This window comes from Spermophilus citellus (assembly GCF_964194105.1).
Source record: "Spermophilus citellus genome assembly, chromosome: 16".
NCBI lineage: Eukaryota > Metazoa > Chordata > Mammalia > Rodentia > Sciuridae > Spermophilus > Spermophilus citellus.
In genome coordinates this window covers 5,642,897-5,669,130 of record NC_138196.1, presented here as the reverse complement: position 1 = coordinate 5,669,130, position 26,234 = coordinate 5,642,897, and the positions used below count along the sequence as shown (strand labels likewise).

Genomic DNA, 26,234 nt, shown 5'->3' with positions numbered 1-26,234 from the left:
TTCTAAGACAACCTTTTTATATTTTACTTAGAGACAGGGCCTTGCTGGGTTGCTTAGGTTCTTGCTAAGTTGCTGATGCTGGCCTCAAACTTGCGTTCCTCCTGCCTCAGTCTCCCATGCCCCTGGGATGACAGCAGAGCGCTGTGTTTTGCACTAGTCACTCCATTTGCTGTTGTGAAAGGAGCTGCCCAAGGCTCACTCGGCTTGCAGCCCTCTCCCAGCCGAGGCCACACTGTCGTCCCCCATCCTGCTGAGTGGTGCCGTTGAGCACAGCAGCTGGAAGCATGTGTGTGCTGACCGTCTGCCTTTTACCTCTTGTTCCCAGGACATGCTGAAGAACACATCCAAAGGACACCCCGACAGGCTGCCCCTGCAGATGGCGCTGACAGAGCTCGAAACCTTAGCGGAGAAGTTGAACGAAAGGAAGAGGGACGCGGACCAGCACTGTGAGATCAGACAGATCGCCAAAGCAGTGAACGAAAGGTACCTGGACAAGGTAGAGACGTTCGCTCCTCCTGCGCTGCACCTGCTCCTGCTCCACACTGACGGGCCCTCACCTCAGCCCTCCCCCCACGGGGCGGGGGTCCTTCCCTGGGCTCAGGTCTCCGGGTGGGACGGAGGTGAGGCCTCACGCAGACCTTGGTGGTCTGTCCGTCTCCAAGTCTTCTTGGGAAAGGGTTCCTAGATTTGGGAGCTCCTCAGCTGGGCCAGCGCCCGGGAAGGCCTGAGCAGCTCTCTGGCTTCACGGAGTTCTGTTCTGGACAGCAGTGCCTTCGTCCCCCCGCAGGTCCGAGCTGGCTGTGGTGAGGACTGGTGCAGATGCAGGTTCATGTCTGCCGAGCAGGTTTCCTGCAGCAGTGTGCCTCTCCCTGTGTTGTTAGCCGCCCCGGCCCCCGGCCCCCGGCCCCGGGAGGTGTGTGGTGGGATCTGTGTCAGCACACGTCATAGGGTGGCTAGGATGCCCACTTTTCCTCAGTGGGAGTGGTTTCCTGCGTGGTGAGGACCGTCAGTGGTCTGACCCTGAGAACTTCGCAGGATGCAGTCTGAGTGGCCATTTCCTCAGTTCCTCAAGCGCCTCACGTTGGGATATTCATAAGGAAGGAGAGAAGGCACCAGCCGTGTTCTTGACGTGGTCAGCTGACGTCACACTGGCCTGCAGCTCTCGCACATGTGAATCCATGTGGGCAGAGTGAGCCAGGCCAGGCACAGGCACCGTGGAGTGGCCGTCAGTGAGACCTGCCTGGCTCTTCCTGGGCTCTCGGGAGAGGCCAGCTGGGAGGCGGGCATCTGCACCACCTGTGCACAGCCAGGCAGTGGCCTCGGTTCAGGCTCGAGAGGGCGGCAGATCCCCTGGTCCCAGGACCCTGGGCCCCTGTGGACTAACTATGGGAAGTGGACGTCTCTGGGGCCTGTCACTCGTCGGCTGGCACAAGCTGGCAGAGGCCTGACTCCTGTCTGGCCCAGGGACTAGAACATGGCATCCTGTGAGAGCTCAGAGGCTCACCAGCGTGCTCCCTGGCACTCACTGGGGAGTAGTCGGCCGAAGAGCCGCCTGCGGGTTGTTGGTGCTGCAAGACAAGGGGTGTCGGCTCCGGAGTGGAGGGTGAGGGGCGCAGCAGGTTCAGGGGGGTCGTGTCAGGTGACAGGTAACGGGAGGCTGCGTCCTTGGCCCGTCAGCGCCTCTAGGGAGGCGGGCTCCTTTCACCATAGAGGGCAGCTGCGAAGCTGATGTCTGTGAGAGGCGCACCTCGAGCCCCGCACCCCACACCTGGGTGGACCTGATGCTGCAGCCTCCTGTTTGGAAGACCTTTCCTCGTCCTCTTTCATTTTCTGGGTGGACTCAGTGGTAACTGGTGTCATTTCAACATACAGCTCCTCGGCAGTGGAAGTCGGTACCTCATCCGGTCTGATGACGTGATCGAGACGGTTTACAACGACAGGGGTGAAGTCATCAAGACCAAGGAGCGCCGGCTGTTCATGCTCAACGACGTGCTGATGTGTGCCACGGCCAGCCCCCGGTAAGAGCAGGCCTGCTGCTGGCCACCGCGCTGGGCCGCGCCTGCCTGACACCAGGTGCCCCGCTCTGCCCCCCTGGGGTCACTGCCCGCCCAGGCTGAGCTGTGAGGGAGGGGGCCAGGAGCGAATCCGGGAGCCCTGCTGGCTGAGGGTGACACCCTGGGAACCGCTCCTCAGACGGTGCTGGGGAGCAGGCCCTGGACCCAGGCCCTCGGAGCCGCCACTGTACTTGGAGTTCTCTGTTGTTGCTCAGATGCTTCTTTTCTCTGCTGCTTCTCTGTGAATGCATTTTGGCCTTCAATTTGGGCACATCAGGCTTAGTGTAAGAAATGGAGGGGTGCTTTGGTAGTTCTCTGCTTTATTTGTATTTATTTCTTTATTTTGGACCAGGGATTGAACCAGGGCGCTTACCTACGGTGCCACATCCTCAGCCCTTTTTATATTTCACTAAATTGCTTAAGGCCTCACTAAATTGCTGAGGCTCACTTTGACCTCGCCATCCTCCTGCCTCAGCCTCCTGGGTCGCTGGGGTTACAGGTGTGCATCACTGTGCCTGGCAGGCTCTTCCACGTTAAGCAGTGTGGCCTGTGTAGAAGTTGAGGAAATCCAAGAAGCTGCACACAGGCAGAGCAGGCGGCCCTGGTTTGAGAGTAACTAGACCTCCCTGGGGCTTTCCAGAACAAGACCTGGCAGAGTGGAGCCAGCTCCTTCGGCTTGCCAGAGCTGGTCGTGAGACTTGCAGGATATGGGAGGCCAGTGCTGTACCTCTAGCACGACAGGGCCCACTGGGGCACTGGCACCATGGACGTCGGGTAGCACAACGTGCAGGCCCCCTCCTCCCAGAGCCTCGTGAGACACTCCCCAGCACTCCCACAGATGCCCCCCTCTGCTGCATGACCAGAAGAGCGGGGACCCCTGCTGGGTACGAGGACCTCCAGGTCGGGGAGGCCTCAGTGCACCAACCCAGTGCACCTTCTAAGGACTTTGAAAAGCACCCTCTCTAAGAAGCCGCAGACTGCTTGTCAGCATAGGGGGATGAGGGCAGGCACGGACGCCTGGCAGGGTCTGTGTGACAAAGGCCAGGAGGCCCAAGAGCTGGCTGCAAGAGTGGCTGGTGCCTATGTGTCCAGGAACTGCCGTCCTTGATGCTACTCCCCGGGGTCGTCACCGTCACCCTTACTCCCGCTCCCCGGGTCCTCACCGTCACCCTTACTCCCGCTCCCCGGGTCCTCACCGTCACCCTTACTCCCGCTCCCCGGGGTCCTCACCATCACCCTTACTCCCGCCCCCCGGGGTCCTCACCGTCACCCTTACTCCCGCCCCCCGGGTCCTCACCGTCACCCTTACTCCCGCTCCCCGGGTCCTCACCGTCACCCTTACTCCCGCTCCCCGGGTCCTCACCGTCACCCTTACTCCCGCTCCCCGGGGTCCTCACCGTCACCCTTACTCCTCCCCGGGGTCCTCACCGTCACCCTTACTCCCGCTCCCCGGGGTCCTCACCGTCACCCTTACTCCCGCTCCCCGGGGTCGTCACCGTCACCCTTACTCCCGCTCCCCGGGGTCCTCACCGTCACCCTTACTCCTCCCCGGGGTCCTCACCGTCACCCTTACTCCTGCTCCCCGGGGTCCTCACCGTCACCCTTACTCCTGCTCCCCGGGGTCCCCACCGTCATCCTTACTCCTGCTCCCGGGGTCCTCACCGTCACCCTTACTCCTGCTCCCGGGTCCTCACCGTCATCCTTACTCCTGCACCCCGGGTCCTCACCGTCACCCTTACTCCCGCTCCCCGGGTCCTCACCGTCACCCTTACTCCTGCTCCCCGGGGTCCTCACCGTCATCCTTTCCCTCTTCCCCAGGTCCTCCCTGTCCTTGCCCCTGTTCCAGGCAGTCCTCGCCATCTTGCTGTTGCTCCTCAGGGTCCTCTCCTAATTCTGAGTCTGGTGATCTCTCTGCTGCAGTGAAGATCCTTTCGTTTGGTTTATGCCAGTGGCATCCCTTGCTCTTTGGCTGCTCCTGCTGCCCACATGTGGGTCTTGCCTGGCCCCCTACCTTACATGCTTCTCTGCCTCTGTCCCGTGCTGTGATAGGAGTTGGATTGTGGGGTCACACCTTTTCCTGAGTTTCCCTGTGCACCTCACAGCTGGCGTCGGGGAGTGCAGGGACGTGGTTACTGTGAACCTGTAGGAGCAGGGTCTGGTGGATTGTTCTCCCAGGGATCTCTCTCGAGTTCTTGAGCGCCTCATCTCCAGGTCTCCTGCTCTGCCCCTGAGGCTTCCTGGGAAGCGGGTGCTGGGATTTCTGCTTCTCTGAGCCGGGGTGTGAAAGGTCTGAGGATAACCCCAGGCACAGCACTCCTGAGACCAGCCTTCTTGTCTTCCAGCACCTCCCACGAGAGCCACCCCCCAGCCAGCCAGAGGTACCTGCTGAAGTGGAGTGTGCCTCTAGGGTACACGGACGTGATCCAGTATGGCCCCGGCACAGGGCACCAAGGCAGGTGCCCCACCACACACGCGCCCGAGAGCCTGGCCGTGGTCCCTCATGCAAAGCCACGTGAGTGACCCCATTGCTGTTCTTGCAGGTTGGGGTCCGCCCGTGCCTCACCCGAGGGTTCAGTGGTGGGTCTGGTAGGACAGCTGTCCAGAACGCTTCTGCCGTGCCCCTGAACTTGTCGCACCTGTAGTCCAGCCTCCTGCAGTGTGAGCCCTGGCCACCTGGAGGTGCACTTGGCCACCCCAGCTAGGTCGCCCTTCCATGAAGCACGTGAGCAGGGGGCTTCCTCTCCAGATGGGCACAAATTGCAGGCAGCAGGAAGTCTCAGGTCAGACCTGCTCCTGTGGCCACTGTGCACACTCCAGCTGTGGCCAGCATCTCAATGCTTCTGCCTGGGTTTCCCTGTGACGTTAGTGCTGGTCTGTGAACTTGTCCAGGTGAACTATGGCGCGATGACTAGAGGCTGTGGAAACGTCCAGCATCATGCCTAGTCGGATTGTTCTTACTAAATGTCGTTCATGCTGTGGATTTTGACCCAAGTTCCAAAGTCATTCTTTCCTCCTCCTCCTTTTAAAAATTAAAGCAAGGCTAGGTTTATTCACTTGTTGGCCTCTGCCCCTGGACTGAGGAACCAGGAGAACACAGAGCAGGAGAACTTGGAGAAGACCCCTTACCTGTCAGCTGAGCCATAACCTCTCAGGGTCAGTCCCTGTGCACAGGTTCCACAGCCCGAGAGCCACTGAGAGGCCGCACATGGATGGGAGTGGGAGTGATGAGCTCCAGGTCTGGTTGGCTGTCCCCTCATGTTGTTTGTTGGTCATCTGCCTAGCAGGCTGCTCTGGGAGTGTTACTAGAGTTGCAGGTCCCCTGAGGTGCTGGCTCTCAGGTGACATGCACACAGAGGGGTGGTGAGCAGAGGAAGGAGGACCAGGGAGGAAGAGAGTGGGGGAGAGATCCTTTTTCAGATTGGCATGACTCCTTAACATTTATTCAAGGGCAAATTGAGTATCGTAAAACAGTCTTTAAAATCATTTAAAATTATTTAGAAATATCGAAGTTATCCATGTCTGTTTTGTGAACATTTTAGAATGCGTTTGTGCCTGGCACAGTGGCACATGCCTGTTATCCCAGTGACTTGGGAGGCTGAGGCAGGAGGATCACAGGTTCAAGGCCAGCTTCAGCAACTAAGTGAGGCCCTAAGCAACTTTGTGAGACCCTGTCTCAAAATAAAAATGAAAAGGGCTGGGGTTATGGCTTGGTGGTTAAGTGCCCTTGGGTTTAGTCCTGGTTACCAAAAAATAAAAAACAAAAACCTGTGTTTGTACCTGAGCTTGCCTTATTGTGTTTGAATAGCCCACGCTGACTGTGATTCGAGACAGCGTCCGGCCCCACCTTCCGTTTCCTTCCTCACCTTTGTGTTATGACTTGTGCTGACCTTGGAACAGGGGAGGGTCACCAGGGTTAAGGGCACAGAGCAGCTTATTGAGTCTGTCTTCCTAAACCTTGGGAGGAAGGGCCTGGGAAGTGTCCGTCTTGCATTTGATTCCCGGAGTCGCTGTGAGTCTTCCTTCCTTCCGCCACGCACAGTGTGAGTAGAGGCACTGAGTGTAGGGTAGCCCTCGCTGTCCCCCCAGGATGTGGTGGAGCCCTCCTGTCCCCCAGGACATGGTGGAGCCCTCCTGTCCCCCTGGGATGCGGCGGAGCCCTCGGTGTCCCCCCAGGATGTGGTAGAGCCCTCAATGTGCCCCCAGGACATGGTGGAGCCCTCCTGTCCCCCTGGACGCGGTGGAGCCCTCCTGTCCCCCTGGGACGCGGTGGAGCCCTCCTGTCCCCCTGGGACGCGGTGGAGCCCTCCTGTCCCCCTGGGACGCGGTGGAGCCCTCCTGTCCCCCTGGGACGCGGTGGAGCCCTCCTGTCCCCCCGGGATGCGGCGGAGCCCTCGCTGTCCCCCCAGGATGTGGCGGAGCCCTCCTGTCCCCCAGGACATGGTGGAGCCCTCCTGTCCCCCTGGGATGCGGCGGAGCCCTCGCTGTCCCCCCGGGATGCGGTAGAGCCCTCAATGTGCCCCCAGGACATGGTGGAGCCCTCCTGTCCCCCTGGGACGCGGTGGAGCCCTCCTGTCCCCCTGGGACGCGGTGGAGCCCTCCTGTCCCCCTGGGACGCGGTGGAGCCCTCCTGTCCCCCTGGGACGCGGTGGAGCCCTCCTGTCCCCCTGGGACGCGGTGGAGCCCTCCTGTCCCCCTGGGACGCGGTGGAGCCCTCCTGTCCCCCTGGGACGCGGTGGAGCCCTCCTGTCCCCCCGGGACGCGGTGGAGCCCTCCTGTCCCCCCGGGATGCGGCGGAGCCCTCGCTGTCCCCCCGGGATGTGGTGGAGCCCTCCTGTCCCCCCGGGACGTGGTGGAGCCCTCCTGTCCCCCAGGACGTGGTGGAGCCCTCCTGTCCCCCAGGACGTGGTGGAGCCCTCCTGTCCCCCTGGGATGCGGCGGAGCCCTCGCTGTCCCCCCAGGATGTGGTAGAGCCCTCAATGTGCCCCCAGGACATGGTGGAGCCCTCCTGTCCCCCTGGGACGCGGTGGAGCCCTCCTGTCCCCCTGGGACGTGGTGGAACCCTCCTGTCCCTCCGGGACGTGGTGGAGCCCTCCTGTCCCTCCAGGACGTGGTGGAGCCCTCGCTGTCCGCCTGGGATGCGGCGGAGCCCTCGCTGTCCCCCCGGGACGTGGTAGAGCCCTCGCTGTCCCCCCGGGACGTGGTAGAGCCCTCATTGTGCCCCCGGGATGTGGCATGAGCCATCAGGAGCCCTCGATGTCGTCGTGAAGAAGTCCCTCCTGGGTCCCTCAGCCCTGGAAGCCCTCCTGGTGAGACTGACGTTCACATGGGAGAGGGCCGGGTTCCTCTTGCTGCGTGTGGTGCTTCACTGACTCGGGTCCCTTCACGTCCTCATGGGCAGCATGTCCCTTCTTCTTTGGGACTTGGCAGCATGCCGCGTAAATGGCACTTTTCCTCTCCCCGTTATCCTGTCAGTGGACTCCTGGGTCGTCTACGTCCTGGCTGTCGTGATGCTGTGCCGTGGACACGGGAGTTGGGCGTCTCCTCAAGATGCCGTTCCTTCTCCTCAGGTGCGTGGCTGGCGGGGGACCCTGGCTCCGGTGAGGACACTCCATGCTGGGTTCCACCTTCCCTCCTGCGGGGCGCAGGCCCCCCTTTTCTGCCACACCTGCTGGCAGCACCCTGATGGTGCGTGCGTATTCTGACCAATCCTGTGGCTGGCGGGACCGCAGTTCCCGCCTCTGGGTGGCGTGCGCGTGCATCACGCACGCACGCTCAGCACGCACGCTGCGGAAGCGCGCACGCAGGCCCAGCCCTCGTCGCCGCCGCCATTTTAGCTCCTGGTTCCGGCTGCGCGGTGTGGACCGCTCCGCTCGAAGAGTGCGAAGATGTCCACGCGGCACCGGTTGGACCTGGGGGAGGATTACCCCTCCGGCAAGAAGCGTGCGGGACCGATGGGTAAGCCAGGCCTGGGGCGCGAGGCAGCGGTTCGGGCTTTGTTGGGGTCCGGGCGGGGAGCGGGCCACGACCGGCGTGGCGGAGCAGGTCGCGGAGCCCGAGCCTTTGTTTTCTTTGGGGCTCCGTTCAGCGGCGGTCCGGGCGGAGCGGCGCCGGTTCGGCCCGGCAAGGGCGCCGCGGATGTTGGCGGGGCCGGGTCGGGAGGTGGAGAGGCCTGTGGCGGCCACCAGGGCGCCGCCTCCGCCAGGCCCAGCCTGCCAGAGCCACTTTGGACGGAGCGGAGCGGAGCGCGGCCCTCGTGGCTTCGGTTCCCGACTGAGGCCTGGCGAGGGTGGGGGAGGGCGCGGCGAGCGTTCGCGCCCAAGGGCACCGGGTTCGGGCTGAGGGCCGGGAGAGGGCCTGGGAAGGGGACGGCGCCGGGCCGCGAGGGCGGGGAGCGCGTGGGTTCTCGTGTGGGCTGCGGCGGGGGTGGCGGGAGTTGAGCGCGGAGTCCGGGGCCAGGGGGAGCGGAGGCCTGCGGGAGGAAGGCACCGGAAGGCTGCCTGGTGGGCCGGGGGCCGCGTCCCGGAGCCTAGGGGCGCAGCGTGGCGGGAGAGCGCTTCCTCCGTCCATTCAAACACTTGCGTCTGCCGCCCACTCTCCCTCCATCTCCTTTATTTCCTGCTTTGGTGAGGACGGTGCTAGGGCTAGGAGTTGGCAGGCATACTTTCCCCCCCTAAGTTTTTATTTGAAGGAGCTTTTGAAATACGGAGACTTATTCAAGAAGTGGTTTTCATGCTCATGGCAAAATATCGCCATGTGGAGGTTGAGAAATACAAGATTCATAGGGTTCCGGATTCCTTTTCCTTAGCCATTCTCTAAAGGTACCGAGGAATTTAGCAATTAACTTGAGGAATTGTATCACAGTCATTTTCTGGTCCAGTCAGTGTGTGTTTTCACTCTTGAAGAGCAGAATTCTCTGGGTAATAGGCAAAAAGAAAAACCTCAAACAAAAGTTCGAATGTCCAAATACCTGTCTAGCTTACAAACTGAACTAGGAAAATTTTAAGTTGTGTTTTGGGTGACAATCTTGAGGAATTTAACCTTTATAAGAAAAAAAAATTGAAATATTAGTTTGTTTTAAAAATTATTTAGTCATATATACTCACTATAGACAATTTGGAAAAATAGAAAAGCATAAAAGTGTATAAGAAAAACAACTCTCCAAAATTGTAACCCTAGAGATAAAGACTGTTAGTATAATACTGATTACACTTGCTTGCTCTGAATGTACTTTTAAAGACTGAGGTCTGCAGACTTTAATTCCACATGGTGGAATTGTGTTATGAACATTTCTTATAGTTTAAGACATAGCTTCTTACTCTGCAGAAGTGTCATAATTCATTCAGTCTTTTATAGTTGGATGTGTAGGTATATATGCTTGTCTTTAATATCTGAAAAAATTGTTTATGAAACTTTTCATACTATTTTTGGAATAAAATTAGCATGGAAATTCTGTTATTTGGAAGTTTCAAATATACTCATCTGTAAAACAATCATGCTAACAGCTTTTCCAAAAAAAAGTTCTTTGCCAATATTTTTAGTTTCTTCAAAGGATAATGTTCTTTTGTTTTTTTCTCTCTCTTCTGCTTGAGTCAGTTTTAATAACATATATTTTCTAGAATTAGACCCTACCCATCTCATCCTATTTCTCAATTCATTGACAAGAGAATTGTATTTGGTATTCTTTTGAAAATGTATTCTGTATCTTGTTTGTATTTTTTCTCATTCCTACTGTTTTGTTCTTTTATTTTCTTAATTGTTCTAGCCAGATAGTTATCTAAATCCTTTTTAAAGAGCCATCTTTTAATTTTCTTACTGTTTTGCTTTTTTTCCCCTGTTAATTGCTACATTTAATTTCTTCCTTTATCGTGTCTTATTTAGGTTTTTTTTTTGCAAATTTTCTTTCTTAATATTTATTTTTTAGTTTACCTAAAAACTAAAAAATAAATATTAAATAAAAAGTTTTAGGTGGACACAATGTCTTTATTTTTCATTTTTATGTGGTGCTGAGGAACAAACCCAGGGCCTTGCTAGGCAAGCGCTCTACCACTGAGCCACAACTCCAGTCCAGGTTTTGTAAATTTTGAGCACTTTATTTCCTTAGTAATAAAACTTATTTGAATGTCTGAATACAAATTTTCTTTGCCCTATGAGTTTTTTCTTTTCTTTTTTTTTCTTTTTTTTTTTTGTATTGGGGATTGAACTCTGGGGCATTTGGCCCCTGAGCCACATCCCCAACCCTATTTCGTATTTTATTTAGAGGCAGAGTCTCACTGTGTTACTTAGAACTTTGCTTTTGCAGAGGCTGCTTTGGACTTGCTATCTGCCTGCCTCAGCCTCCTTAGCCACTGGGATTACAGGCATGTGCCACCATGCATGGCTTTCACTGATTTTTTTTTAGTATGGTTTTATTATAGATATGGCTTATACAGCTGATTTTTTTTTACCTAATCTGCCTATATAGTTATAGTGGGTATATTTGGTTTTTATGTTTTCTGTGTCAGTATTTTTTAATATATTTTGTTGTTAATATTTTGCTAAACTTGTTTTCTGCTTTTTATTATGTTGATTGTTCTTTTCTATAAAATCTTAGTAATATTGCTTTTGATACCAGGTCCTAGTACTGTAACTTTTTAAAAAAATATTATTTTTTAGAAGTAGTTGAACACAATACCTTTATTTTATTTATTTATGTTTTATATGTGGTGCTGAGGATTGAACCCAGGGCCTTGCATGTGCTAGAGTAGCATTCTCCGCTGAGCCACAACCCCAGCCCAGTACTGTGACTTTGATATTAGTAAGATTAGTGTTAATCTTGAATGTTTAATAGCATTATTTCAATTTCTCTATTACCAGAATAAAGAGGGACATAATTTAAATGACTTTTATTTAAAATGGAGGTTTTCTTGAATTCTTTTTCTCCTTCTATCTAAACATCAAGTTGTTGGTAAGATGACTAGAATTATCATCATTAAATCACTTCTTTCAAAATTTTTTTTTGTCATTGCATTTTAGTGTGTAACCAAACAGGTAATTATTTATATTTGTCTCTATTTAAATTTTTTTTTTCATCATTTACCAGCAGTTCTGTGTAGCCATTTCCCAGGCCCAGTTAGAAGGGTGCCCTGGGCCACTATAGTCAGCAGAGCCATAGAAGTTTGAGGCCCTCCTGCCTGCAGTCCCTTTCATACTCCCGTGGGTATGTGTGATTTCCCTTCCCCTCAGGACGGAGAGACTGCCACTTTAGCCCACATGTCCTTTTTTGTGTGGCATTTGAGTTGGTGTAGGGTGTGAGGGACAATGGAGCTTGGAGAAGGCCATGGCCTGCCCCGTTAAGCAAGGAACCTTTATCCCTAGTGACCTTATGACTGCTTGTGGCCAAACCAAATTCCTAATGTCTTCAGGTGACACAAAGCTCTGTGGCCTCATTCTTGGCACCATTTACTGAGCGTAGGACTTCTTCATTCAGCATCATGCCTGTGAGATCTCTAAGCTGGTATTGCTGGCCTTACTGTTCCAGTCAGGGTGACGTCCATCCTGCTAGTCATGGCACTCATGGGTTTGTCCACATCCTTTCTATGGCACAGCCTTCTGATGTGCACCAGCAGTAGGTGCATGGACATCTTTGTCAGCTTGCCCACTGTTTGGGATCATTGCTAGATCTGGATAGTCTTTTCATATTCCTTAACCCAACTTGGATGTGTGCTTGTTCTTTTTTTTCGATAATGCCAAAACTGACAAGTCCTGTGAAGGCTCTGAGACTTTATCCTGCTTGGGAGCTGACAGCCTGCCAGGTTTGTGGATGTTGGCTGGAGATTTGAGATTTCTGGGTCAGAGACAGAGGGCTTTGTCATGCACAGCACAGTAAGGGCAAAAATTTCCTGAGGAGGTTCCTCTTACCCTGAGCCCCACAGCTAGGTAGAGGCTGCCTGCCCCACTGTGGGCATGGGTCACAGCTGAGGAGACCCAGGCTTGGGGAGCCCACAGCATTCATTATGGGCTGCAAGCAAGCCTGTCTGACCTGTGATTGGAGGTCACGTCTCTATTGTCCTGGACAGTAAACAGGTCTGTCCTCTGCTTCAGAGGGCACAGTCCAGATGGAAGGCTGAGTGCTATTATACTCATCCTAAGAAGGCAGTCCAGAATAAGACTGTCTCTGCCTCTGTCAGGTGTCGAGACTGAGGAGAGGTGCCTCCGGACTGAGGGGTGTGTTTGAAGAAAATAAGTGGAATTGCTAACAAATATTTCTTACCTGACAGCCAGAGAAGTTTGTAAGTCTTATTGTGATTGGCTTCCCAAAATTTATTATCATGATGCTTATACTTATGTTATTATAATTATTTAACATAATTGTAATTTTTAAAACTTTTTTATTTGTTTTATTAGTTATACATGACAGTACAATGACTTTGATATATCATACATTTGAATCAGATGGGATATAATTTCTCATTTTTCTGAGTGTACAGGTTGCAGAATCATATTGGTCATGCAGTCATCTATATACACACAGTAATAATAATGTCTATTTCATTCTACTATCTTTCCTATCCCCCCTCCCCTCCCCTCCCCTCCCATCACTTCTCTCTACCTAATTTTATAATTTTTTTGAATATTAAGTTTCAGACAGGTCCTAGGAGCCCTACTGTATTATAATCCAACAATATTAAACTGTTTAGCTCAGATATCCTGATTCTTAAAACCCACGAGTTACATGTTTTGGGAACCCTGCTGGTTATCTCACATATTTCTGGGGACAGGCTGGAGGCAGAAAAGGTAGCTGGGAGGGCATGACACACACTGCCAAAGTCCTCCTCTCTCCTTACCTGTTTTGTGTATAGGCACCAGAATGTTTAATGTGTATCCACTGTTGATTAGAATAGAGGGTGGGAGGAAAAGAGGGTGAAAGGTGATGGTGTGTTTTGGTGTATGAAGTTGTGAAGTGGAGATTTAAAAGCTTCTCCAGTAAAGAAATACTGTGGCTGGCCGTTATGTTTGGCTGTAGCAGTTTATGACTTTTTCAGTTTCTTCTCAGGTGAACAATAGCTGCTTGGTGTTAGAGTTCATGTATTAAAATGCAGACCTGGTTGGTCCTGGCTCTCCAGCCTTCCTTAATGTGTGCGCTTCAGGTGAGCTGGCGTTCACATCCCATGTAGTGTTTCAAGTCTGCCAAGGGCAACCCTGTGGCAAGGCTATGACACTGTTGAGGGTTTGGCAAGAGAAAGCCACTCGTCTCAGGTTCTCACGCAGGCCTTGGACTAAGTCTCCATGGCTTTAAGACATTTCCTCTCTATATTGAATTTGTGTAACTAGGGTTACTGTGATTTAAGTGCATCCTATTTCTGCGATTGAGATAATAGAAAAGAATATTTAGGACAAAATTGAAATGAATGTATGTTTTAGGTCTTTATTTAACTTATAATATGGAGTGAAGGATAACATGATTTATTGAGAAACACATATATACTTATAATTTTGTTGTGTTAGATGTTATAGGTATAAAACAATAATATACATCTTTAAGTTTAGGTACAGAAACAATTATTTGGTGACTTTGCAGGAGTATAAAGAAGTTTCTGTGTTTGTCTTGTTTTCAAGTTTAAAAGTCTGGCCTCTGGTTTGGTCCCTAGGTCAGAATTTATTTTACATTTGAAAATGTACGTAATGATTATTATATTCCAGCCTTGTGAATTAACACAAATTCTATCAAATATGAGAAGGGAAGTATGTGCAGTTGCCATAGTACCCTTGGAGTTTGTGGTGTTGGATTGCAGCAAGTAGTTCTGCAGCTGCACGCTAGAGGGCTCCGGAGGTCACCAGCTGCTGTGTGGGTTCTTGCCTTGGGAGTTGGTGCACCATGCTCCCACCAAGCTGTGTTCCCCAGACTGGCCCTCTGCTGCAACAACTGCCTTGGAGCCCCTTGACTAGAATCATAGGCAGAAATTCATAAATTATTTTCTTTGTGAAAAGTGTTAGGAAAGTAATTATTCAAAATGGTTCCATAAAGTGTTTTCATAATTTTTTTTGTAGTTTACTCCAAGCTTGATAGTATTTACTATAATTTTGAAAACTCAGTCTATTCATTATAAACTAAGCATTTTATATTAAATTTTTGATAAATAAAAATTTAAATAAATTTAGATGTAATAAACATTATGTAAATTAACAAGGTAAATTTCATAAATATATAAATAAATCTAATAAAGTATTTCCTTTCCTCCCAAAGGATTATATAGGCTTTTATATGGACTGAAGCCTAATTGTTCATGAAATGAAATGAAATATTAAAATCATCTCTCTTACACATTTTCAGGGAATACGAGCCCGCATCTTGGAAACTCTGGTCATGCTGCTGCTGCTGGCATTACTGATTCTTGGGATAGTGTGGGTGGCTTCAGCACTGATTGACAACGATGCTGCAAGCATGGAATCTTTATATGGTGCGGATTTACTTGTATTAATCAGTTTCTATAATGGAGACCATAGTTTGGGATATAATTACATATGACTTTAATAACATTTTAAATAATTCTTTATATAGTTCACCCTTGATGTTGATTTACAGAATTAAGAAGACTTTATATGTATTTAAGAAATGAATGTACATTTGTTTTATGAGTAAGAAGCCTTTTATTTTTAATTAATTGGTTTCTGTTCTTAAAATTTTAGAGAGGCTCTTTTTTTTTCCTTCCTCCAAACAGGTTTTGCAAAAGGGTTATTTTCTATCCTTCTATTTTATATTTTTTTATTCATACAATTTAGAAATTATATGGTTTATTACACTCAAATAAGCAATTACAGTGTTTATTATACTTTAAATATAGTCAGCCTATATTAAGATAAAACATCTTAATGTGCAGTATTTTGAACTTATTAAAGTTATTTACATTTTTTATAGACCTCTGGGAGTTCTACCTACCCTATTTATATTCCTGTATATCATTGATGGGATGTTTGTTACTTCTCTGTAAGTATTTTTCTGACCTGATATTGATAGGAGAGTAGTTGTTTTGTATTCTGGGAAATTTTGAGAAAGCTTCCTGATGAGATTCCTTAACAACTTGGAGAATTTTTAATTATTCAAGATAAATTCGATAAACTGAAATCTTGAAATAATAATATGCTTTTTTTATTCTCTGAGGAAAGCCTTTCTGCTAGGTTGGAAAAAGAAAGAGAGAGGGACACCCCCCGACATACATTCTTATACTCTGTCTTGCTCGCTTCCTGTTCACATGTTCAGTACCCCACCCCAACCCATTCAGAGCACCAGAGTCTATTTTTAAATGGAAATGGTAGGTTAATATGTGATGAATTTGTGATTTTTTATTTCAAAACTTGTTTTGTTTTACTTGAGGCATCACATCCTATCTTAGGGATTAGTTGTTAAATGTATTTCAAAGGACTTAAGACTATAGTTGTCACTATTAAATATTCTTTTCAGGTTCTCACTTCCACCAGTACATGAAATTTAATCTGTTCTTTGCTTGGTTTTATACAATTTATTTTAAACAAAAGTACTTATTGTCATCCCACTGTTAGAATCTTAAGTGTCCTGAACCTTCTCTCGCCTTAACTACCTTTCATCAGATGTCATGCTGCCCTCCCCTCACACTGCTCCTCTAGCCTCTTCATGGATGAAATGCAAGAACCTTCTGACAGAGAACTGGGAGAATCTGTTGGAGTCAAGAATTTACTTAAAACAATGCTGTTTGAGTTGTTTTAGTTTTCTGTGCTTTATCTTTCTGAGCTCTAAAGTATATATCTCTCTGTTGGTGGTCTTCCCATTTCTGCAGTGTGTACACCAGTTGGCCTTTCCCACATGTTCACAGTAATGGGCCAGTTGCTAGTGAAGCCAGCAGTAAGTATTCTATTATAAATTATTTGACTTATTAATTAAATATATTTACATTTGAACTTCTTTTAGATTGTGAATTAGCCTTTAGAAATAGAGTATTTTTGTAGGTTTATTACTTAAATTTTACATTTTTTAAAATCTTTTTTTATGTTTAGAAACCATATTTGTTTTTGCTTTAAAAGTACTAATTATAGGCACTTTGGTAAAAATTTGGCTAGGCAATTTTAAGAGAAAATTTTGCAGATATTTACAGATATTCATTGCTTTATATCAAACAATTCTATTGTTTGAAAATTAACTGCATGTTTTGATTTACAAAGCAGAATGCTTTTGAAAATTTGCACATTATATATTATAATTGAATTATACTTTGCTTATTCTTTTATTTATTTCTTTTTGGTGGTACTGGGGATTCAGTCCAGAGGCACTCTACCACTGAACTACATTCCCCAGAGATTTTTATTTTGAGAGAGCGTATCTCCAAGTTGCTGAGGCTGGCATCTAACCTGTGTTCCTCCTGCCTCAACCTCCCATGTTGCAGGGATTGCCCAGCTCTCTATATTCATTGAAAAATGATTTTCAATAGCAGAAAGATCAGTAGAGTACAGAGAAGGGAGCAGGAGGAGGGAGGAGGGGAGGGAAAGGAGAAGTACTGGAGATTGAATTAGAACAAATTATATTCCATGCTTTTATAATTATATCAAAATGAACCCTAATGCTATTTATAATTAAAAAGAACCAATACAAAATTGGAAAAAAATAAAATATGTGACTCAAAAGACAATAAATAAATGTCTTAAGGCCCTTAAAAATGATTTTGAATTGATAGTAATTCTGATGACCTGTTCTTAAGTTTCTTCTATCTTTAACTATTTTGTCAGATATTTAATAATGAGAAAATAGTTTCTTGGTTGTAATTAGGAATTTGCCACTTAAGTTATTTTCACTGGATCGTCATTGCTGACAGATTCAACTCTAACCCCTTCATGCTCTTGGGTTTTCCTAGCCCATTCTGATTGACCTCTCCTACCCCTCTGCAGTCTTTCTCTAGCTCCCGCACGGCTCTGTGCCGCTCCCCTCCAGTCATGCCTTTGTCCCTCTTACCTACTCCAGCATCAGCCGCAGGCTCTGCACCTCGTGTTTCTGCTCTAGGCCGAGAATCAAACTCCTTCCTCTGCACTTCTCACATTCACCTTTTTAACTGACTAATACTACATTATTTTAGTTATGGGTTTATCACCCCTATCACGGTGATTCATTAAAGGAAAACCCTGAGAAAATGTTGTAGTAGATAATCATTTAGTAAATGCTTATTTAATTTTGAAAATTATAATCTCATCATATCTTCTTTAAAAAATAAAGTCTAACTTTATATTTGCTCCATAAATGTATGCACACCCACAGCACACATGCTGTCAAATCTTAGAGAGGCTTTGTGACATTCTATTCCTATAGTTTCTCCCTGCTTCCTATAGAAATAGGCCGAAGGTCCTCTGGTGTTCTGAAGTTCTGCTAATGCTCTTCTGGGTGCTCTGGACCACCCCTGCCACTCTGACCTCACCTCTAAATGTCTGATTCTAATGAGAAGACATTGGAAATAGCCTTTAGCACCTCAAATGCTATCCAGTACCTCATGGAGCTGCAAGCTCAGCATGTAGAACCAAACTCCTTATTTGTCTCCCCTCCTCAGGCTAATTTGTCTCCCAAACCCGTCTCTTATTAATGACCTCCTCAAAGCCATATTTATATTTGCCTCTTTCTTACTCCTAGCACATAATAACAGTGGTTGGTTATACAACCTGTAGTGATAAGCACTGTATCGGACACAACATTTCAGTGTCTCCTGATGATTAAACCATGAGTTAGGTGGTATTATAAATGAGAAACCCATGAGTTAGGTGGTGGTATTTTATGGCTGAACAAACTTCAGTTCAGGGAGATGGCATGTCCTAGGTCACATCCCCAGCCATTTTTGTGTTTTTATTTTGAAACATGGTCTCACTAAGTTGTTGGGGCTGGCCTCCAACTTGCGATCTTCCTGCCTCAGCTTCCTGAGTTGCTGAGATCACAGGCCTGTGTCACTACACCTGGCTATTAAGCTAAATATTTTTAAAGCATCAGTCACTGCTCCCTACTCATCTCTCCAACTCCTTGATCTTGTTAAACAACCTCAGCAAGATCAAGGAGTTGGGGAGATGAGTGGGGAGCAGTGAGTGATGATGAGATGAAACAGTCATGAGCTTTTCCTAGAAAGCGTCCCTGTGGAGTTAGAGAGCATTGTGTGGATATGGAATGGAATGAGAATGGGAAAGTGACCTTGAAGTGCCTAACACGGGGCGGGGGGGGGGACGGGGATAAACAGGAATCCCACTAGCTGGGGAAAGAGGAAAAAAACAGCAAAATAGAAATTATAGAGTTAAATGAAAGGAGAAAGATCACCAGTCTCTCAGCCAAAATGTGGGTGGCACAATTTAGTCCCTTGATGTCACTGTTGAGCTGCTGGAAAACTCACTTGGAAGCTTGCTCTATGTTCCAAGCTGCTAATTACGTGAACTTATTTCCTTACTTTTAAGCTACTCTGAATTTTCTTATTTAGTGGTGAGCTTCCTAATAGATACACCCAGTCTCACAGATAGGAACGCTAGGTTCAGAGAAGCATACACTTACAGGGGTGAAAAATTGAGAGAAGAAAACTATAATAAAATTTTGGAATATAGCAGACCTGAGAGAATTTTGGAAAAAGCCAATTTAGCAGAATCAAGAAAGCTGACTCCTAAGCCAGGTGTGTTTGGTCTATATGCTAGTCTCCCCCGGAGTCTCAAAGGGTGGCACCACCAAGCGGAGTAGTGAGAGCTCAGTGAGGAGGGCTGCTTGAAAAGCCTATTGGGAAGGGGTCTCAGTCCCACATCATCTCCCTCTGAGCAAGGTTCCAGGCACCTGTCTCCCTCCTGAGGAGAGGAGTGAGGGTTACTCTGAGGGTAACACAGGGCAGGTCTTAGCCCAGTACTGTGGTGAGCCGTTTCTTCAGACCGGTCGCCATTACAAGATGGCGCCGGCCTCGTTGTGGTCTGTGACAAACAACTCCTTCTTTGGGAGAGTTGGCACTTGGTTCTTTGACACCCTATGAGAAAGCTCCACGTGGCAGCTTCACATTGGGTGTTCGGATACTTTATTAAGGCTGGGAGGGGCTTCCGGGGGAGGAAGAACTCTGCAGAGCCTGAATAAACAGCTGTAAGAAGATTCCCGGTGTTGCGTCTTCCTTGCGGGCAAGGGGGTCGCGACAAGTGGTGCCGAAACCCGGGAAAATCAAAACTTGCAAGTCGTCAGAGGTGGTGCACTGAACAGTCCCGGTAAGTGGGACCCCACAGTCCCCGTGGGTGGGACCCGACAGTCCCCGTGGGTGGGACCCGACAGTCCCGGTGAGTGGGACACGATAGTCCCGGTGGGCGGGACCTGATAGTCCCGGTTAGTGGGACCCGCAATCAAAGCGGAGTCAGCTCCTCTACAAAGACAGAGAGAGCCTCATATTTTATTGCAGCTGCACTGTGTACTTTCACTTTTGTTTTCTGTGTTTCTTTTGTTGCTGTGTCCTGTTTTATTTGGCTACTGTCTGAAAAGATCAGCACTCCAGGCGCTAGACACTCCCTTACTAGTTTTTCACACAAATATGTAACAAGGCCTCTGGCCTTGAGCTGGGCTTCACAGTGCTGAGTACATTTCTAAGATAAGGGAGTTACTAACTGGGCTCCATGGTAACAGCTGGCAGGAGGAGGAACTGGAAAGGGAGATAGAGGAACTGGAGGGTCGAATGAAGAAGTCAAGATTTAAAGCATCTACGGCCCCGATCCCTGTTGCGCTCCCTCCTTATAACCCCGATTGGAACGAGGACAACCCCAGAAGGCAGGGGGGGTGTTCAGTGGCAGCCTAAGATATCCCAAACTTTTCCAGTAATTGAAAACCTGGATGCCGATGGACAGCCGGCCAGAGTGTATGTTTCTTTAGCCTTTAAGGACATTAAACAACTAAAGGAGGCAATTACTAATTACAGACCCCATGCCCCCTTTACATTGACTCTCTTCGAGTTTTTCTCTGCCAATCAGCTGACACCTAGTGACTGGCAACAACTTTGCAGGGCTGTATTGTCCGGAGGGATTTTTTTTTTTGTTGTTGTTGTTGTTGTTGTTGTGGAAAAGTGAAAATCAAGAGAGGTGTCGTGAGCTAGCCTGAGTCAATCAGGACGCCGGCTTCCCACAGTGTAACCTTGAAATTTTAACAGGCTCAGGACAATATGCTATCATAAATCAGCAAATTAATTATGGTCCTGGGGTCTATGCTCAGATAGCTACAGCAGCGAGCGTAATTCCAAGTTTGATGCTCAGGGACGCCCACTGCAGCCGGGAAACGGGAACAGGGGCCCACCCCGGGCCCCGGAAGCCAGAGTGTACGGGGCGGTCCAGAGACAGAACAAGCTGCTACCGCAGTAAGATCTTGGCCAGGCGGGGAAAAATGCAGACAAAATCAAACAAAATGCAATCGGCTAGGAAACCTTGGGGAACTTTTGCCTCCAAAATGAGCAGCGGACTCCATGTTGCTTGCATCACCATGGTAACCATGGGGTGCCTAGCCAGAAGAGCGGCTTCCTGGTCCCACCTCCCACACTTTTGGGGGCTGCCGATTGGTTCTTCCACAGTCACTCAGACAGGACTTCTAGTCCCGCCTTCCAGCCACTGACCTGTTTTGCTGTGTTTCAGATTTCTACCGGAGCTACTCAGAGCCTATATTTTTGAAACATGCCTGCCTATCAATGCTAACAAAAGATATCTTTTTCAGACAAAATTTAATTCCACAGCTTTCTATGTTACAGTCCTAAATTTAAGCTAGTTCCAAGTTAAATAACCTGACTTTTCTCTGTAGTTGTGTTACTAAATAATGTTCTATTGATGAGAGATATCAAATATGCTTCTTTATATTTTACTTTTAATTTTGGAAGTTATGAGGATACATTTGCTTGCCACAGGAACAAGCCGGCAAAGTTCCTGTGATGACCAAAAAATCCTTATTTTCATTGCTAACTATAAAAATAAAAATGTATACTCAAGGATCTTATTTCAGTACATCAAGTGACGTCACATAGAAGAGTGCACTCCTAGTTAAAAATAAATTAACATGGATCCAAATATTTTAAGACCACGTGGTTACATAAAGTTAATACAATTATAAGTTAAGTTCTTATTCTTAATATATATTTTTTAGATATTTAAATAACCTATATTTGTTAATCTATAAATTAATTAGCACATGCCTAATTGATTAATTAATATATATTTGCCTAATTGTTTTTCTTCAACAGAAAACCCATAATTTATGTTTTATATTTACATTTATCAGATACTCTGCCTTTTCAGTTACAGATATTTGAGATAAATGTGTTTACTGTAAATTTGCTTTTAAGTGAAAATGCAATCACGTAGTTTCTCCTTCTCAAAGTTACTGTTTAAACTCATAAGATGATAAATTATTATAATTATTTCTACAAAATATCTAAGGGTTTTAACTATATTTTCATTGATATTTCTTATCAAAGTATAATAATTTGTTTATGGATCCTAAGGTTTTCAGAAATTGTTCCACAGTGTATTTTTTTTTAAAGAACAAGATGTTCCAACAAAGACAAAGCACACATGGATCCTAAGAAGAAGAAAGAAATCATCTTTGGGTAAAATAAGGTCTTTCTATTCATTTCCCTAAGTAAAAAGATTTTTATATTGTTATCTAAACAAAAAAGAGAGAAAAAATTTCATATACTAAACTGACTATAATTAACTTAAAGATATTTCAGTTTATTTTCCTAATTTAACCATACTAATGTGAGCTAAAATTTTGTCCATATTTTGACATGACAAACACCTATTGGAATGTGAGTTTATTTCTTTACAGAAAGATCCTTGTTGCCTAACAATTCTTACTGTTTAAGATAGGGATTAATTTTGGTAAATAAATTCACATTGTTGATTAAACATTAAGTATATTAAACTACTAACTTAAACCCCTGTATGACCTTTTGAGAGGAGGCCCCTCACCCACCTCCCTGCGAAAACCTACTCCAAAAGCCTTGAAGGCACTCAGGTTAATAAAAACAGCCCCACAAAAGATACAGGTTACCCAGATAGATTATTCTATACCCCTATCATTTATAATCCTGCCATCAAAATTAAATCCTACTGGAGTGTTTTGGCAAGCAGGCCCTATCTATTGGGTCCATTTACCCGCTTCTAACTCTCGGGTAATAACTCCCTTTTATGAACTAGTAATAAATCTGATTTGGAAAGCCAAATATTTGGGTGATGCATTGTTTGGAAAGACTTTCGATATTCTCATCCAACCCTATACCCAGGATATGATTTTAAAATTGCAACAAGAAAATGATCTTTGGTGTCTCTTCCTTTGTAATTTCAAGGGTAAAATTGATAATCACTTTCCCCGACATAAACTTCTAGAAGGCCTTAAAAAATGTCCTATTATTTTTCCTAAAATTATTAAAAGAGAACCTATCTCAGGAGCTCAGACTGTTTCTACAGACGGAGCTAAAGGGGGGTTTGCTGTTGTGTTTGATGGATCTCAAGTAATTCGACACTCTGTTCCTAAACTGTCTGCCCAAAGATCAAAAGTTGAGGCTTTAATTATGGCCCTTAAACTATTCAATTCTATTCCACTTAATGTGTACACTGATAGTCTCTATGTTGCTCAGTTAGCCTCAGTTATTAAAACAGCCCCTTATATTGGCAGGCAATCCACTATCATGGAACAATTACAAACGGTTCAGCTCCTTGTTTGGGCTAGACGAGATCCTTTATTCATTGGACATATCCGAGGACACTCGGAGCTTCCTGGGCCTCTGGCGGAAGGTAATGCTAAAGCAGATGCTGCCACTCATAATATGGACCTAGTATACACTATAACCAAGTATGATGAGGCCTCACAACTCCATGCTAAATTCCATCTAAATTCACAATCTTTACGCTTCCGCACAGGATGCTCGCGTGATCAAGCTTTACAAATTGTCTCCCTGTGCCCAGTATGTGCTCCATTTCTTCATTTTCCCAGTTTGGGTGTTAATCCTAGAGGCTTACAACCAAATGATATCTGACAAACTGATGTTACCCACTTCCCTAGTTTTGGTAAGCTGTCTTTTGTACATGTTTCTATTGATACATACTTTGGCTATATCTTTGTTACATTACACACTGGGAAAAAGGCCAAAGATGTTATTGGACATCTCTTAAAAGCTTTCTCTTGCATGGGCAGTCCACGTTGTCTCAAAACAGACAATGGACCTGCATATATAAGCCAAACAGTTCAACGGTTCTGCACCCAATGGGAAATTGAACACAAAACAGACATTCCTTATAACCCCCAGGGACAAGCAATTGTGGAACGAGCCCATCAACATTTAAAACTTTATCTACAAAAAATTACGGAGGGGGAAATATATAGATGCTGCCAGGGACCACAAACGTTATTATCCATAACCTTGTTCACTTTGAATTTAGAAGGATTCCTATCCCCCTTGTCGGTTCTGATCATGGTATTTATGCCCGGGACGACAACGTACTTGAAAGTGTGGAGGACCTGAGGCCTATTATTGTGCCTCGTGGGGATGTGAAACCCCTAGTAATGGGTATTGGCTTAAGAATTCACCCAGGAATAACTATGCCCACTTCTGGCAAACAATAGAGGGAGAATCAAATATTACTATTCAGTTTATACTTCCAATGGAAAACAACAAACAGATTGGACTTAAGGATATCTCTGGGGGCTGCGTATTTACACCCCCGGACAGTACAATCCTGGCCTGCTTTTTCGACTCAAATTGACCACAAAACAGCCTACTGGGAGTCTAATAGGACCCAATCAGGTGCTCGGAGACCAAAAGGCCTCATCTAGACCCAAACAGCCCATAGCCCCAACATTAAAACCTTCCCCCAGTGGTCAAACAATAACTATGGGCTATCAAACCTTTGATTATACCCCTGAGCCCATACACCCTGGAACTGGAGATCGTCTTCTTAATTTGGTCCGAGGAGCTTTTTTCGCTCTCAAGGCCACTAATCCTAACAGGACCCAAGATTGCTGGCTATACTTGACCTCCAGGCCGCCCTATTATGAGGGGGTAGCAATACTGTCTAATTTATCCTCTAATACCACTACAGATCCTAAATGTTATTCTCTGCCCAGCTGTAAGTTAACTATCACGGAGGTCATGGGACAAGGGGTTTGCTTGGGAAAGGTACCGCTTTCACACCAACATCTCTACAACATCACCCGACCAATAAATCAATCTCAATCTGATTATTTGTGGGGTCCCAAAGGGTCCTATTTTGCTTGCAATACTGGGTTAACTCCCTGTGTTTCCATGGCAGTCTTAAATACAACTACTGATTTCTGTGTGTTGGTACAACTATGGCCGAGGATATCTTATCATGGGTCAGACTACACCCTGGGACACCTTGAGGGACATACTCGGCTCCCCAGAGAACCCATAACTATGACTATTGCCCTCCTACTGGGCATAGGCAGAATAGCAACCGGAATAGGAACAGGGACAGCCACCTATGTCCAGGGAGGTCAATTACTAAATCTACAAATGGCTATGAATGAGGATTTAACAGCCATGGCCAAATCAATTACCGCCTTGGAAAAGTCCCTCACCTCCCTCTCAAAAGTTGTGTTACAAAATAGGAGGGGACTAGATTTATTGTTCGTAAGGGAAGGAGAACTATGTATAGCTTTATAGGAACAGTGTTATGCTTATGCAGATCACACTGGGGTAATCCTAAAACTATAGAAAAGGTCACGGAAAGATTGGCTAAAAGACAAAAGGAGTTTGAAGCACAACAAGGATGGTTTGAACAATGGTTTAAAAATACCCCATGGCTGACTCCTTTGATGTCCACTGTAATGGGACCGCTTTTCGGTCTCCTTCTTGTAGCTGCTGTAGGCCCCTGCCTTGTCAAGAGAATGACACAATTTATTAAAGACCAAATTAACATTCTGACTTCTAAGCCAATACAGGTCCATTATCAACGCCTACAAACCAAAGATGATCTTACTGAAGTTTGTCTCCGACCAATTCGAAGATGATTTTTCTACAATGATTCCTGCTTCATGCCTTTCTCCTTTTGCCCCCTTTTCTTCCTTATTTTTATTATTCCTCTCCTCTGACTCTATGCCCTGTTGAACCGGAACCAATTAAAGACCTAATAATGACTGGCTGAATAGATACCACTAAACGCCTTGGCAACAACGAGCTGATCTTGTAGTACCCAGAGACGGGCAACTTTCACGCTTGCACTGCAACCTAAGACAGGGGAATGGGGCCTCCCCAAAGACGGGTAAGCACTGTAAGGACAGTGAACGACCTAAGACAGGGGCTACTTGATTCCCTTTGACGTGCCACAAACAAAAGAGGGGGAACTGCTGGCACGGACTCCCCCCGGCCCCCAGGGCTTGGATCCAGCCCTGGTTTCTTGTTGTGCATGTCAAAGAGGCCAGCTCACAAGGCCTTGAGGCAGCTCACCAGGCCTTGAAGGACTTGTGGTGTCTGTTTTCATATTATTCAGCCTATAACGGTCATGTGGGAACGTCTTGACCTGCTTGGGTCCGATAAGGTTCCTGGTTGAAGGCTTGGTATGAGTTAACAAGAACTTTCTGTCTCCCCCCGCCCTTGCTCCCGCCTACTGGTAACTTTCCATTCTATCTGCAAGAAATATATAAGTATGTGCTGAGCCATACTATGCAGCCACTTCTGCACAGTGGGATAGGACCTCTACTCTCGCCTGTGTTGTTTTTAGAAAACAAAAGGGGGAACTGTGGTGAGCCGTTTCTTCAGACCGGTCGCCATTACAAGATGGCGCCGGCCTCGTTGTGGTCTGTGACAAACAACTCCTTCTTTGGGAGAGTTGGCACTTGGTTCTTTGACACCCTATGAGAAAGCTCCACGTGGCAGCTTCACATTGGGTGTTCGGATACTTTATTAAGGCTGGGAGGGGCTTCCGGGGGAGGAAGAACTCTGCAGAGCCTGAATAAACAGCTGTAAGAAGATTCCCGGTGTTGCGTCTTCCTTGCGGGCAAGGGGGTCGCGACACAGTACAGTGAGGGTGGGAGTGCCACAGACGAGATGCACAGGCTCCCTGTCCTCACCTAGACAGCCAGGCTTCAGTCCTGTAGGGAGAGAAGGAGGGTCTTAGCTGAGGATCTGTCTTGTCTAGGAGGAAAGTGCTACACATCCAGCAATAAGCTGTTAGCTAGGTGATTCTACAGGAAGTGTC

At 47.2% G+C, this 26,234-nt stretch overlaps 1 protein-coding gene and 1 pseudogene across 2 annotated transcripts in view; both read left to right on the top strand.

Moving 5' to 3' along the window:
* Nucleotides 1–5,831, top strand: part of LOC308635063 (rho guanine nucleotide exchange factor 10-like) — a gene marked incomplete at its 5' end in the record, with an annotated part of 28,311 nt that extends 22,480 nt beyond the window's left edge. Inside the window, 3 exon segments of the mRNA XM_081269324.1 lie at nt 326–496; nt 1,873–2,018; nt 4,397–5,831. Of these exon segments, the coding sequence (XP_081125450.1) occupies nt 326–496; nt 1,873–2,018; nt 4,397–4,574 (495 nt within the window). The 3' untranslated portion in view covers nt 4,575–5,831.
* A 7,243-nt stretch (nt 5,832–13,074) lies between these two features.
* The window catches only part of LOC308635061 (limb region 1 protein homolog), a 31,573-nt pseudogene continuing 18,413 nt past the window's right edge, over nt 13,075–26,234 (top strand). The window contains exons 1-4 of the transcript in view: nt 13,075–13,180; nt 14,365–14,491; nt 14,950–15,018; nt 15,845–15,913. The product of the transcript in view is annotated as a limb region 1 protein homolog (transcript). The remainder of the gene's footprint in view (nt 13,181–14,364; nt 14,492–14,949; nt 15,019–15,844; nt 15,914–26,234) is intronic.